Raw genomic sequence first — 15,824 nt, forward strand, 5'->3', positions numbered from 1 at the left:
CGGCTCCTCACAGACCTCAGGGACAGCCCACGGGGCTCTGGACGCTCTGTGCAATGAAGCCACCACCTCCCTTCTCTGTCCTTTCACCCCCATTTCAAAATCCAATTTTACAGAAGCTGAGAGGAAAAGAAATGAGGAGACGTGAACAATTCAGTTTACTCTGAAAAGACAATCTTTGTAGCTTTTCTCCTGAATTCTAAGGATGAGGTAAACATAAACTAATACTGACCTGGCAGTGAGACCATTTTCTTGGAGACTTTAGTAGAAAAGTCTAATTTTGAACATTCTGCAGATTCTAAATTTGCCTTGTCAGATGAACATTGAAAACAGTTACAACTCATTTATTTTTGTCGTCTTTTCTTGATGCTTGGTTACATTTTATAAGAAATCGTTTTTCATATTGTTGTTCAGGGAAGCTCACAGTCAGATTGAAAAGCGGCGCCGGGATAAAATGAACAGTTTTATAGATGAGTTGGCTTCTTTGGTACCAACATGCAATGCAATGTCCAGGAAATTAGATAAACTTACTGTGCTAAGGATGGCTGTTCAGCACATGAAAACATTAAGAGGTGAGACCCTGGGCTCTATTGTCCTTTATGTCCTTGCCCACACATGTTACCACCCTTGCCTAGAATGTTCCTGTCCCTAAGGCAAATGTTTATTACTTGCAATTATGTAGCCTTGAGTAGTATGCCTTTACTTTTTAGCAACAGCTGTGATGCCAAATGAAGTGATTATTGAGCTTATGTGGGTTTTGACATGCAATTGTGCAGTCACACATTCTCAGAGCATAGAAACTATGTGCTTTGCACATCTCTGTATATGCATGTAATCAGGCTATGTGCCTATCAGAGACGATACTGCTCTGATGTCTCACATCTTGCCTATGTTTGTGCCTGGATCCCATCCTTACAATTATGACACGCAGAAATGTAGGTGCACACAGTGACACAGAAAAGTCAGTTTCAAAGATGAAAATTCATCATGGTTCCTTTGAAAAGTGAGTCATGGGTTGCGGGTTCTCGCGGCATTTTGTTGTCAGGAATGAACACTGAAGATATTTTCATCTTCCTGGAATTTTCCCGAACCAGATCCACTCTCTGTGAGGGAGGCAGTATTTTCCTTCTTTTCTGAGTGTGGGGAGGGTGAGAAAACAGAGGCAGAAAAGTGGAAGTGACTTATCCAAACCACAAGAGAAATCTGAAATATATCAGGCATTTTAGTGAATGCTGTTTCTGGAATTTTCCATAGCTAGTCTTGGACTTTTGGAGGAAATTGGAAAGTGGGCGCTCAGTCAGATCTCTGACCTGCGTGGTAGAATTGCGTCTTTTTATATTTGCACAAAGCCACCAGAAATAAGAAGTAACTGGTTGTGTCTGACTTTAGATCATTATCCAAAAATATAAATGTTGTATCCTGTGCTGGGAGAATGGCATTTAAAAATTCATATTAGCAAAGATAACATGGGTTAAATTATTATGAACTAATTTCTATTAAATTGGAAATAAGTGGCAAATCTCAAGTTACAATAAAGAGCAGGGATAGGGATCAATTGAATGGTTGCAACACGTCCTGTCTCCCTCCCTCCCCATTGCACTTTGAATTGTTACAGATCCGTTTCATTTTATTCTTTCACTATTCTACTCGCTATTCTGCAGACTCCAAATCATTTACTGCTGGCATTTTTCTCTGTTAAGTGATTGTTCTCCTGAAAAATGCCAGACTGACAACCTTTTAAGCGTAAGTCTTGTCCCCTTTCAGTCCTGGGAGTGGGAGCTGCACTGACTGAAGCAGTGCATTCCTCCACATTGCCACACTCATTTAACTCACCCCGATGAAGAGGAACTCACATTAAATGCCTTCCGCAATATATTTACTCAGGGCCTGGCAGACTGGATGGGTTCCCAAGAACATTTAGAGTGGTGATTTGAAGGACTACCAGACAACCCATTTAATACAGATCTTAGGAGGAGGGAACTCTCTGAGGAGCCTCTACCAGTTTACTTCCAGAGCTGCCTTCTCTCTTAGAAGCAGATTGTTAAACTTCCTTCTATTATCTCTTGGTTTTCCCTGTAATGAGAAAAACAGGCTTGTTAGGTCTCCTGTGGGTAACAGTGTTCTCTTTTCCATGGTATTATCTTTGGCTTACAGGATTCCATCCAAAGCCAGATCTAGGCCCATCTCAGTTAAGGCCTAAACAACAAAATTTAAATACCAGGTCACAGGGACTAGGCCACTTGCAAAAGGTTTGAGGCAGCAAATTAGAATGAGACATTTTCTGAATATCAAGTATACCAATACTTTCTCTTTTTCCCCCCTAAGGTGCCACCAATCCATATACAGAAGCAAACTACAAACCAACTTTTCTATCAGACGATGAATTGAAACACCTCATTCTCAGGGTATGTTCAATTATGGGATTGTTTTACAACATTTGTTTTGATACATTTTCAAGTAAGTAGCAGCATGTGGGAATTTGATGTTTCAACACTGAGCTTTTTTTAGGCCTGCTTCCTCTCTCGGTCCCTCCCTTTATCTTATTGTTTGGACAGGCTTCACATTTCTTCCACAAAACCATTCTCCTCCTCTTTTAACCTCATCTAGGCAAAAATGGAAGGCCTATGCTACTGCCATTTTAAATCAGAAGAGGCAGGATTTGTTAAAAATAAGAGGGATTTAAGAATCACATTTCTGCATGAAGGTTTTAGGAAGGGACTGAAACCAACAATAATTGAGACTTTCTTTTCACCTGATTTAACCACTAGCACAAAAAAAGTCCACCTAAATCTTTACACCAAAATCCCATCAAAACAACAAAACTGTGGCTCATGCCTATAATCTCAGCACTTTGAGAGGCCAAGGCGGGCAGATCACCTGAGGTCGAGTTTGAGACCAGCATGGCCAACATGTTGAAACCCTGTCTCTACTAAGAATATAAAAATTATCTGGCTGTGGTAGCAGGTGCCTACTTGGGAGGCTGAGATATGAGAATCGCTTGAACCCGGGAGGTGGAGGTTACAGTGAGCCGAGGTCATGCCACTGCACTGCAGCTTGGGCAACAGAGTGAGACTCTGTCTCAAAAATCAAAGAAACAAACAAACTTCCAAAGACTAGTGGTCCAAATAAGAAAAATAAATGCAAGAGGTATATGCTTTCACTTGCTTGACTTGAGTGCTCTCTCTGTCTTGCTAAATCTCTGCTGGGAGATGGTTGAGGTGGCACTGTGGGAACCTGTTGTCTTCCATGAGGAATTAGGTCTGCACAGGGCTCTAAGTAGTGTTACTAGGTAAAGTGAGATTAACTTGGGAATTGAAGGGAAAGAAACTGAATTTCAGAAACGTGTTCTTGCAAATTGTAAACAGAATAATAGAAAAACGTTAACTAAAAGGAAGGATACCTGCTTCCACCTCCCACAAAGTCAGGGCTGACCTTGCACAGTCTACAGAATCTGCATACCCATCTTTGAGCAGAAGTTTGCAAAGCCCTGGAGTAGAGGGTAGTCCATCTGGAATTTTGCATCATCACTATCCATTTTCAGCTCTCTGTAAGCCTGGCCTGTCTGCTCACTCCAGCATTCTCTATTTATCTCCTCATGACGTGCTATCTCAAATTGGAAAGCATTCACCTGCGAGGACCAGAAGACCTGATGAATAAATAGAGTTTCATTTCTCAAGTATAACTGGTCTGGAGTAGGTTATGTGGGGTTGCTGCAGTGGTTCAATGAGGTCAATAGGAACCAGGTTCTTTCTGTCTTTGCACTCAGCCACACCAAGCTAGCATGCTACCTTGTTTCCTTAATGTAGCCGGGTACCTCTCCCAGGTCTAAGTAGCCAGACCCACTGTAAAAATGGGGGTAAATAAAGCTGTAGTCTGGCTGTCCTTTTTATCAAGAGAGGGATACACCTTCCTGAAAACTCAATAGTGGACTTCACCTTATCCAAAAGTGTGTCACTTGGTCACACCTAGCTGCAGGGCAGGGTGCAGAAGCAAGTATATATAGATTTTCCAGCCTCCCTGGTGGAGACAGGCAAGAGAGAAGGGGCCTGGGAATGGTGTTGGAAATTGGCTCCCCCAACAGTGTTTGCCACACACACTTTCCAGAGCCACATGCATTTGCTCAATTCCTTCCAGAAATGATCTCAAGAGTGATCTCTCAAGAGTGATCTCTCTTGCCTGATGAAGCTTAGCTGAGGATGAATGGGGCTAGTGCCTTCCTTGCCAAAAAAGCCATCTTATTAGTACCGCATCATTTGGGGCAGCTGCAGTACTGCCCCCTCCCCCTTCTCTCCTGAATATGAATTATTGTTAGGTCAGGTTTTTTACATCTTATATAGGTGGTTTTTTGAACTTAAGATAGGACTTCTCTTTTGTTTCTGTCAAAACCTGTTTGTTGAATGGCCCCACAGTCCAGCTTGTCATTAGTGACCCTTGGAATCTTTGTGTGACTTGTAGATCCAATACATGCCTCTGTGCCTTTCATCCTTGTTTATTCATAAATTCAACAAATATTTTTGTATACTTAATAGATGCATGGCATTGTTCTAGGAACATCCAAATCAATGATAAAACACTTTAGGGTGGGACCAGGCTTCCGATCAAGTGAGTGATGGTCTTTTGGTTACCACTCTCAGGACACAGTTATTCAAACACCCAGCTCTGTCCATCTCTCCATCCTTTTCATAAAGATGTCTATGTTCTCAGAGAGGATTTGCTGAGGTTAAAATATGACTGATGTCTGTAGCATCTCAAGAGCCGCCATCGGTGCCAGCTTCATGGGCTTGCGACCTCTACAGTTTCACAGGGCCCCATGCTTGGTTTAATGCCCTGTCGCCATCTTGAAAATGTAATTTTTGAACAAGGATCCCTGCATTTTCATTTTGTACTGGGCCCCACAAATTATGTAAACTGGTCCTGATTCCCATACTGGTAACAGATCTGCAGCTGTAGATGTGATAGGCATGCCTCTATCTCTTTCATTCTTGCGTATTCATGAATCCAACAAACACTTTTGTGTACTTACTAGAGGCTTGGCATTGTTCTAGGAACATCCAAATCAATAACATTTGAGGCTGGGGTACAGGCTTGATTATTTTAAGAAAAAGAATCTATGTCTTTATTTCATATATATATATATATATATATATATATATGTGTGTGTGTGTGTGTGTGTGTGTGTGTGTGTAAAATAATTACCAAACAGAGTCCTGTGGATGGACAAATTTAAAAATAAATAAAACAAGCTCCTTTTGCAATGGCACATGCTTAATCGTTTTCTTTTTGCTGCTTTTCTTAATTTTCTATCAGATACCCATACTTACCAGGGTATGGAACAAGGATTATAATGCTATCTCAGCTAAATACTTCATGTTGGGCTTGTCTTTTCTACTCCTTTGTTTTATGCAGCACTCAAGAGTGATCTCTCTTGCCTGATGAAGCTTTTGTCACCTCTCTGGCACGTCAGTGGCTGTGAAATGCTGTCCAATCCCTTATCACTTCCAGGGGCCCAGTTCCAGGGGCTTGCTTCAACAGAAAGCCAGGTCCACTCAGATGATGTTCAGACAGTTTGGTTGCAGGAGCTGGACTTCTGCTTTTCCTCAGCAATGCAAAATGGACAAACTGCTTTCTTTACTAAGTGCTTTCAAAATATCTTTAATAAAGTGTATGTCAGGGATCAGTCGACTGTATCAGTTTACAATGTCTACATTACTTCTTCACGTTTTAAAAACCAGGCAGACTGTACCAGGGCCTCTGTGTCATTTATTAACCAGCACTGTCTTCCCAAGAGTGACCCTACCACTGGCTGGCCCTGTGGCTCTGTGGTGCTGGTAGTGTTCTCACAGCTTCTGTTCCTTAGCTGTCCTTCAGGCCCGGCTCCTTCACAGATGGTCTGCCAGCCAGGGTGCTGTGGAGTTGGAATGTCCAGAGCCTCCCCCTGCTGATGCATTCACTGCTTTGGAACCTGCTGGCTTTCCCCTGGAGTGTTGAAATAGCTTTACCCATGTTGTTGGTTCAGGCCTGACCCTACCCAGCATTACCTTCAGGGTGTCACAGTTCCCTTCTGTCCAGGTACCTTTCAAGCCACATTGCCACATCAATGAAAAGCCTCAAAAACACTTCTGTGAGATATAAGATTATCTGCAAGGCAAACGAGGAAGTTATTAATACCCTATTTGTTGACAGAATGAGGCTTCCAGCAGATGGTGCTTGGAAAGTTACTTCCCCCTCACTGTCATCCCTTGCCCCTGGGCCAGCTTAGGGACCTAACTTAGGAAAGGATCCTCCCCAGCTTCCTTCTGGCTGAGTAGCCTGCCAGGGTCTCACAGCAACAGTGATTCTGTTCCCCTCTCACTCATGTCTTCTGTCCCAGCACAAGTGCATGCACCATTCTTTTACCTTCTGGCACATTAATTCATTTCCTAGTTCCTTGAATTAAACTACATCATGAAGGCCCTTTTGTGGAAAAAGAGAACAGAGTTTCTCTGTATTTTTCCAAAGAACAGATTGAGGACCAGTGAATAAGGTGAGAAACTAGCCCACTGTGTATTAGAACCAAGGAGGGCTGAGTCATAAGAGCAAGGGCATGACAGAGTGGGGCGCACCCTCCTTGTCACCGGAAGACCCCAGCAGGAATTGAGTAGTTGTATGTCTGGAAGGCAGTGGGTGGAATTCACACATATGCTGACAAAACAGCCCAAGCTCTCAGGCACTATAGCTTGCGTATTTACCTGCTTCAGTCTCTTTACCAAATGTTGTCCTGTCTTAATGACTGGTTTTATTGGAACATTTAGATTTTTTCCTGTATTTAAACTGAAGAAAGGGGTAAGAAGAATCTAAGTGGGGGTGGGGGTGGGGTTGCTTTTGTTGTCTCACTTAGAATGCAAATAGTCCAGCCCTGGATGGAGGGATAACATTTGAGAGTAGTAGTTCTCAGCCCTGTGTACGTTAGAATCACATTAATGTGGAAGTGAAGTGGGATGGGTTTACAAAATGCCCCAGTGATCAGCCCCATGCCAGACCATCAGCATAAAAACAAAAACAAAAAACACTACTCCAAATGTTGAGAACCACTGTTTTAGAGAGCTCCCTGTACATGGAGGTTTTCAAGTTGAAGGCAGATGGTGGCTGAGATGTTAGAGAGGGGATTTTTCAAGAGTCCTTCCAAATTTCAGATTCTGACTCTCCATAGAGTTGTTATAATTAGAGCAAAGAAGTATGATTTATCTGGACCATGATACCTTCAAAAGAATACATACAAGCTGAATTCTGCTTTGCAATAGAACTTACTTTAATTGGACTTTTTTTCTATAATAATTAGATGATATGTAGAAACACACACACATACACACACACAATTTGTTTTCAGCATCCTGTACTCAGGATATCACTGAAACTGTCAGTGATTGTTCCTGTGCTTTGGATGCTTAGAAAGCACATCCTCTATTAGTTATCAGGGGGATTACAAGTTATCTTTCCTAAAGTATGAGAAATTGATTATCCATTTTTCCTGATTAGGCAGCAGATGGATTTTTGTTTGTCGTAGGATGTGACCGAGGGAAGATACTCTTTGTCTCAGAGTCTGTCTTCAAGATCCTCAACTACAGCCAGGTATTGTTCATGCTCCTGTTGGTGGTGGGCAGCCTCACAGCAGTCAGAAGTGTCACTCAATTTTGTCAGAATAATTATAGTATACAAGTCACATGTGAACTTCTTCCAGAAAATTCTTAACTTCTTAACAGATAAATTAATTTAGAGTTAGAACAGTCTGGTAATATGTTCCATATTCCCCCCATTGGAAGATCTGACTCTGATCTGATCAGTAGCATTATGGCTTTCTTCTATTGCTGCAAAATAAATATCCCACAATATGTGGCGAGCACAGAGGGTAAGAGGCTATCTGACAAGGGAGAAGGGTAGGCAGGTAACACAATAACAGAGAATACGACACTTGGAAATCCACTCCATACTGTGTTTGCAGTGCTGTGTCACTTCTTAGCTCTACTGAACCTCAGTTTACTCTAAAAATTGATGATGATAACCTATAGGATCAAATAAGAGTAACATTTATAAACGCGTCTAGAACAGAGCTTTCACCTGTTATGTCCCCCAGAGCTTTTATTCATTTATTCATTCACTCACTGACACACTGGTATTTGCATGGAAGCTTGGTAGGCAGAAGACTTGAAGAATCAAAATGACATTTATGTAAATTAGAATTAATGTAAATTTAATTTTTCCAAAGATTTCTGCTCTTTTTAGTCTCAGAGCAAAGTTATGGAGGAAGTTGCTGTTATCTCTCTGTTAATAGACAAGGTGACTGAAGCATATGATATGCGTAACTTGCTTGAGAACAGAGAGGCTGAACAGCAGAGCTGGAGTCAGAGCCCACCCCTATCTTCCGCCTTCTGAGGTCTTACAGGGGAATTCCAAGATTATTGCCTTAGAAGAGCATGAACTATATAATTGAGGGTTTTCCTCTCACGTTATCAAAATTAACCTCCAGATGCCTCCTTCCTTGTGTCTAGGCAAAGTGGTTGGACATATGTACAGGTTCACATAGGAAGAGTTTGAGGTCTCATGCACAAAAACACAAAGACAACATGCAGACTGTGTGCGCTTACTTGTTGCGTAATTGATTTTCTGCATGCAGTTGACTTGCCATGTTTAACATTTCATCTCCACAGAATGATCTGATTGGTCAGAGTTTGTTTGACTACCTGCATCCTAAAGATATCGCCAAAGTCAAGGAGCAGCTCTCCTCCTCCGACACTGCACCCCGGGAGCGGCTCATAGATGCAAAAAGTGAGTACCAGAGAGGCCTTGCATTTCCTCAGCAGCCCACTCACAGGCAGCCAACCCTGAGTGAGCAGAGGGTGAGTGTGTGTGATGGGCTCAGCCTTTCCAGTCCTACTTCTCTGTCCTCTTTCTGGGGCACCAGAGCTATCTTTGGCTGAATGGAATTATTTATGTTCTTTTGGGTTTATTTTACATAAAAAGAAGAAAAAAATCTCAGTGTCCAAATTTATTGAAAAGAAGAGCTATTTAGACTGGATTCTTTCTGATTTTTAGACTTTTCTTTTTTCTTTCAGAATCTAGAAAATCCCAGTTGTATGCTCCTGAGTTTAAAGGGCTAAGTTTGATTTGTTCTCTCAGAACAAATGGGCTCTATTTACCTGAGTTGCACACAGGCAGCCTCATAAAAGAAAGAAAATGTCAACTATAAATATGGTGTTTCTTCAACCAAAGTGTTCCTCTTTAGGTTGGTTCCCCCACCTGGCTTTCTTCTTGCAGTAGTGGAACCACCATTCACATCACATCGCCCCCTCTGCCCCCGGCTTCCTGCTACTGCACACACTCCTGTGCAAGGCCCCAGTAGCTGTCATCTACTTTAGTCCTGTGGGAGGCTGTGCACTCCTACAGTTAAGAATGAGGACTCTGGCTGGGTGCGATGGCTCACACCTGTAATCCCAGCACTTTGGGAGGCCGAGGCAGGTGGATCTCTTGAGGTCAGGAGTTTGCAACCAACCTGGCCAACATGGCAAAACCCTATCTCTACTAATAATACAAAAACTAGCCAGGTGTGGCAGTGCATGCCTATAATCCCAGCTACTTGGGAGGCTGAGGCAGGAGAGTTTCTTGAATCCAGGAGGTGGGGGTTGCAGTGAGCCAAGATCATACCACTGCACTCCAGCCTGGGTGACAGAGCAAGACTCTGTCTCTAAAAAAAAAAAAAAAAAAAAAAAAAAAAAAAAAAAAAAAAAAAAAAAAAAAAAGGAATGAGAACACAAGGGAGATTACTGGGCTCATTCCAGCTCCACCATTCACTAACTATGTGACCTTGAGCAAGTTACTTAACCTCTCTCTGTCTCAGTTTTCTCATTTATGGAAGAGTACCTATTTCATTGGGTTGTTGTGAGGATTGAAAGTGTTAATGTATATAAAGTAGGCAGAACAGCTCCTAGCACATAGCAAGAACAGTATCAGTGTTGCATTCACCTTGGCCCAGTGCAGTCATGGCCTAACTAATGTCCTGCCCCCAAGCTGTCCATGTTAATCCCTGGAAAGAAACACCATCAGAGGAATCTCCTCCAAATCATCTTCTTCATTATAGCACTCCTCTTGTTCCTAAAAGTAAGGTGCAGACTTTGGTATCTGTTGTCCTTTATAGTCTTGCCTTGGATTTTTTTAGTGACCTTAGGAGAAAAATATGAATGGCATTTGGTCCTTACCTTTGAGGCTCTTAGCATATAGTCAGAGAAACGAGGAGACAGACAGCACCCTGCATAGTAATAGGTGCAGCCATAGAAATAGTGCCAGGCATAGAGAACGGATGATTAATTCTCATGTGGGCGCAAGGACAGGCATCACTGAGTAGATGACAACCGAGGTGGGTTTGAAAAGATGAATTAATGTTTGCCAGGTAATGAAGGGAGGAAGAGAGAAGAGGAAACAATCTGTGGACAGGTGCAGGGGTGTGGAGCCACGTAGCTTGCTTGGTGCTATTGGACAAAACATGCGGGGAGGGGAAGGGCTGAAGCATGAAGACCTTTTGTTCTGTGGGGACACAGTGAAGAGCTCTGAGTTGGGTGCGGCAGACATTCTAGGGGAGATCACAGAGCTGGCAATGTGGGAGGTAGATGGGAGGGGAGGAAGCCCAGAAGGAGCCCTGGGCAGCAGCCATTCCATGGCACACTTGCTCGCGTGATGGCCATGGGTGTGTTTTCCCTCGGCTTCTGTACTGACACCTAGCCAGTGTTTGGTAAGGAGGTGTGCACCTCAGAATCACCTGGGAGCTTTTCAACATAGTCATGCTCCACCCCCAGAGATTCTAATTTGGTTTTTCTGGACAGCACAGTCCAACAGAAACATAATGCAAACCACAAACATGAGCCACATGTGTAATTTTATATTTTCTGGTAGCCAGATTTTAAAAAATAAAAATAAATGTAAGATTAACTCCAAAATATTATTTCAGCATGTAATAATTATAAACAATAAGTTCGTTCACATTCTTTTATTTTTCTGTACTGTCTTTGAAATCCTGTGTGTATTTCACACTTACAGCACATTTCAATTTAGAAAAGCCACATTTCAAGTGCTCAGTAGCTGCATGCAGCTAGTGGCTAATGCATTGGACAGCACAGATCTACAATGGGGTCCAGGAATCTGTAGGTTGATCATGCATCCAGGGGATTCTGGCCTACAAGTCAGCTTGAGAACTTAGGGCAGTCCTGCTCCCTCCTTTCCTTCCCAATATCCATATCCTACTCATCCTTCAGTGCCAGCCCAAGTTCTTTCTCCTCTGGGAAGCACAGGTTGTCTTTGCCATTTATTTGTCACTAATCTTATATCACCCTGTCCTACTATTAATCTTTTCTTGGTGCACGTCCATTTCCCCTTTGTCAGCCATAAGTTTCTGTTGGGCAAGAACCCCATAGTATATTTCTTTTCATCCCCAGAGTACCTAATCAATTTATTTAGTAGCACACTCTATGTGATTTATAAACATTTCCAGACTGACAACATACCTATCCATGCTGCATCTGTTAAAGCCTAAACTAGGGAGATATTTGTCTCATGTCATCATTATAAAACAGTGAGGCAGGCAAGAAAAGGCTTTGCTCAAGGTCACACTCCCCCTCCTGACAGACAACACTGCTCTCAGTTTATCACATTTTGTGTATTGATTTGCAGCTGGACTTCCAGTTAAAACAGATATAACCCCTGGGCCATCTCGATTATGTTCTGGAGCACGACGTTCTTTCTTCTGTAGGATGAAGTGTAACAGGCCTTCAGTAAAGGTTGAAGACAAGGACTTCCCCTCTACCTGCTCAAAGAAAAAAGGTAACAATTAAAACCCTGTGACAGGTGAAGCTTGCTTTCTACAGTGGAGCTCTCAGCAGGGCATTGGTTCCGTGGTTTCTGGCTGGCCAGAGTGGCAGGTCCCAGAACTGCAGCCAGTACCCTGCAGTCCTCCCTGTGTGTAGGGCAGTTGGGAGCAGAGGAGAGAGCTGAAAAGCCTGATGGCAGAGATTTGTGGAGAGGACTCCTCTGTTTATAATGCGATTGAGGAAGAATACTCTCAGCCACAATCCTAACTGCCTCGTGAACACCCACCAGTCCATCAAAATTACTCTGAGCTCACCAGTGACCTTCATGTTGTTAAATGGAATGCACACTTTTCCTTTGTCTTCCTTCTTGAAGTGTTCTCTTCCCTTGATTCCATGAAACCACATTCTTCCTCCTCCCCTGACCCCCTGCTGCTACAGGCTCTCTTGCTGTCCCCTTTGCTGGCTGCTCCTCTCTGTCCTGGGCTGCTTCTCTGTCTGCAGTCTCTCTCTGTAGGTCACATCATCTACTCCCTTGGCTTTAAATGTCAACAACTTCCACATTCATATTTCCAGCCTAGACTTCTCTTTTGAACTCCATATTCATAAATGTACTGCTTACTAAATCAACCTGCTTGGATATCTCAGGGGAATCTCCAACAGGATACATGCCAAAGTAATCACCTGAGCCTCTCCTCCAGCATAAATGGCGCTGCCTTCCAGCTAGCTGCTCATGCTAGAAGCTGGGGAGGCACCCTCACTTCTGTCTCACCACCCCACTCCTCAATCCCGTTAGTTATGAAATCCTGCTACAGAGAGTCCCATCTGCAAAAGTTCTCTGAAATGTTTGTCCCTTTCCATGCTTCCTACTGTCACTCAGCTCCCAGCTGCCCCCAACTCTCACCAGGTCGAAAGTATAGACACACATGCTCCCCACCCCCAACACAGCAGCCAGGATGATCTTTTTATCAGTCCCCTTTTAAAAACCCTTCAGTGTTCCCTATTGCTCTTGAAGAAAAGCTCAAAATATTTAACGTGACCATGCAGCCTCTGACCCTGCCACTAAGCACATGTAAGCCATGTTGACTTCCTTTGATGCCGCAAGCCCTTTCTGGGCAATGCCTCTGCACATGCTGTCTCTTCTGGTTGGAATTTCTTCCTTCTCCCCATAAGCTCCCTTCACATGGCTGTCTCCAACCTCAAACTAACTTATGTCTTATAGCACCCTTCTGGTTTGCTTTCTAGTGCTTTCTTATACTTGCTGTTATATAGTTATTGGTGTGATTATTTGTTTAAAGTCTGTCTCCCCCACTAGGCTGTGAACTCCACAAGGGCATGTCTGATTTGTTTTTCACTCTTATTCCAGTAACCAGCACACACTCCACGCTTGGCAGATACTCCATAGTGGCTTGCTTGTTGGTGAAGTCTATAGGTGCTCTACACTTAATGTGTCCCGAATCAAAATCTTTTTTTTTCTCTCTCTGCTAGTCTGTTTTCTCTCTTCTCTGAGTCAGTGAATGACACCAGCAACCACCCAATCCAGAAAAGTTGGAGTCATCTTCATTTGTTTCTTTCCCTTAAGCCTGATATTCATAGCAAATCCCAATAGTTTGATCTCAGAAATTTCTCCTGCTTCCTTTCTCTGCTCCCTCTCATCTTCACTGCACTGCCATAGTTCAGTCCTGCTCATCTTTTGCTGTATTATAGCCACTGACCCCTGAACTAGCATTCCTGCTTCTGTTTTCTACTCTCTTCCAGTTCACACGTCACTCTGTTCCTACAGCATCCAAACCACAATTTGATTTTGCTGTTTCTGCACTTAAATACCTTTAGAGGCTCTCCATTTCCTGCCTTAAAAAAAAATAGACCAACATATTGGTTAGCAAGTGATCCATGGCCCTTTTAATCTTCCCCCAACCTGCCTTTCCAGTTTGCCCCTCACTCCCAGTACCTCCAATTTCACTTCAACTACACAGACCTCTTGGCCATTCCTATATACGCTGTTCCTCTGTGCCTTTGTATGTCCTCAGCCTTTATACATTCTAGTCCCTCAGCCACTGCTCATCCTTCTTGACCCACCTCCTCCACTGGTTTTTTTGGGGGAGCCTTCCTCTCCCTAGGAAGAGTTAGATATTCCTTCCTTGGTGTATGTAATAAATGCCCATGGTATAACTGGCCCTGCTTAAGCATACTGACACTGGATGACAGTTGTTTGTTTTTCTTTCTGTCTACCCCTTTCACTAGATGCTCACTTCTGGAGAGTGAAGCATTGATTTTTTTTTTTTTTTTTTTTTTTTTTTTTTACTCCCTACCTACATCCCACCCCACCATCAGCTGCATACACCTCTATGACCCGCACCTAGTGCTGACACTAACCACAAACTTTGCCTTCTAGCAGATCGAAAAAGCTTCTGCACAATCCACAGCACAGGCTATTTGAAAAGCTGGCCACCCACAAAGATGGGGCTGGATGAAGACAATGAACCAGACAATGAGGGGTGTAACCTCAGCTGCCTCGTTGCAATTGGACGACTGCATTCTCATGTAGTTCCACAACCAGTGAATGGGGAAATCAGGGTGAAATCTATGGAATATGTTTCTCGGCACGCGATAGATGGAAAGTTTGTTTTTGTAGACCAGAGGTAAGAGTCTACATACTACCCTTGAGCAATGATGGTAGAGGATTTTCAACCCTGATCTAAAAAGCAGAGAAGACTGGGCCATCAGCTGACTTTTCTAAGAAGAAAGAAAGAAACAAAGCTGGGTGGAGTGGCTCACACCTGCAATCCCAGCACTTTGGGAGGCCAAGGCGGGTGGATCACTTGAGCCCAGGAGTTCGAGACTAGCCTGGGCAACATGGCAAAACCCTGTCTCTACTAAAAATACAAAAATTAGCCAGTCATGGTGACACATACCCGTAATCCCAACTACTCTGGAGGCTGAGGCAGGAGGATCACCTGAGCCTTGGGAGATCAAGGCTGCAGTGAGCTGTGATTGCACCACTGCACTTCCTCCTGGGCAACAGAGCGAGACCCTGTTTCAAAAAAAAAGAAAGAGACAAGTGATGTGAGTCTCTGTTAAAAAAAAATGAGATTCAATAGGATATCATCATAAATACAGAGATTTTTCTGTCATTCTTTGGCATATAGAGACAGTTAAGTGGGTGCCTTGATGTCCATGGCTGAAAGAAAAATAGTAGGGATAGCATGCTTTCTGAATCTATGGAATGTTCCAGGACCATTATTGTGATTGAAATTCTTTTGAATCTAGGACTTGGAAGCAATTATTTAGTCCTGAGTTGTCCAATAAAATACTCATTGGCCATGGTAGCCTCCTATGTGGCTAACGGCACAGACGTAGAACATTTCCATCACCACAGAAATTATTGTTGGACAGCCTTGATCTAATCCAACCTCCTTATTTTATGGATGAAGAACGGAGGCCCAGCCTGGGGACTGGTCTCCTGTAGGATTCACAACTAATTGGTAATAGACCTGGACCAAGGACCCAGGTGTCCCAAATTTACTGCTGCCTACTGCTTTCCTTCAGAATATGCATAGGCTAATAATTTTTCTGGCTACTAGAGACAGCCACAACATGCTGGAAAAGGAGACAGCCTCAGCTGTCTTGTGGCCTCAGCTGCTGCAGCTTCTGGCATTTGGTTGTCCTGATAAAAAGGAGGCAGCAAAAACCAGAAGCCTTGCACTGAGATTTAGATTTATACCACATTTTAATCTAATTAATGTAGCTCCTTTTTTAAAGACGGATCTCAGTCTGTCACCCAGGCCAAAGTGCAGTGGCGAGATCTTGGCTTACTGCAGCCTTGACCTCCCGGGCTCAAGCAGTCCTCCCACCTCAGCCTCCCAAGTAGCTGTGACCATACATGTGTGTCACCATACCCAGCTCATTTTTCTGTTTTTGGTAGAGACAGGGTTTCGCCATGTTGCCCAAGCTAATCTTGAACTCCTGAGCTCAGACAATCTGCCCACCTCGGCCTCC

General features: G+C 43.3%; 1 protein-coding gene across 22 annotated transcripts in view; it reads left to right on the plus strand.

Annotated features, from left to right (window-relative positions):
• The window catches only part of ARNTL (aryl hydrocarbon receptor nuclear translocator like), a 108,860-nt gene that overhangs the window by 79,262 nt on the left and 13,774 nt on the right, over nucleotides 1–15,824 (plus strand). For 13 of the 22 annotated variants that reach the window (XM_030918885.1, XM_030918876.1, XM_030918884.1 and 10 more), the window contains 6 exons: nucleotides 412–569; nucleotides 2,323–2,402; nucleotides 7,513–7,605; nucleotides 8,682–8,799; nucleotides 11,692–11,841; nucleotides 14,221–14,467. In XM_030918885.1, coding sequence (XP_030774745.1) covers nucleotides 412–569; nucleotides 2,323–2,402; nucleotides 7,513–7,605; nucleotides 8,682–8,799; nucleotides 11,692–11,841; nucleotides 14,221–14,467 — 846 coding nt within the window. The remainder of the gene's footprint in view (nucleotides 1–411; nucleotides 570–2,322; nucleotides 2,403–7,512; nucleotides 7,606–8,681; nucleotides 8,800–11,691; nucleotides 11,842–14,220; nucleotides 14,468–15,824) is intronic. The other 9 variants (XM_030918886.1, XM_030918877.1, XM_030918883.1 and 6 more) reach the window with 2 other exon arrangements.

This window comes from Rhinopithecus roxellana, chromosome 15, assembly GCF_007565055.1.
Source record: "Rhinopithecus roxellana isolate Shanxi Qingling chromosome 15, ASM756505v1, whole genome shotgun sequence".
NCBI lineage: Eukaryota > Metazoa > Chordata > Mammalia > Primates > Cercopithecidae > Rhinopithecus > Rhinopithecus roxellana.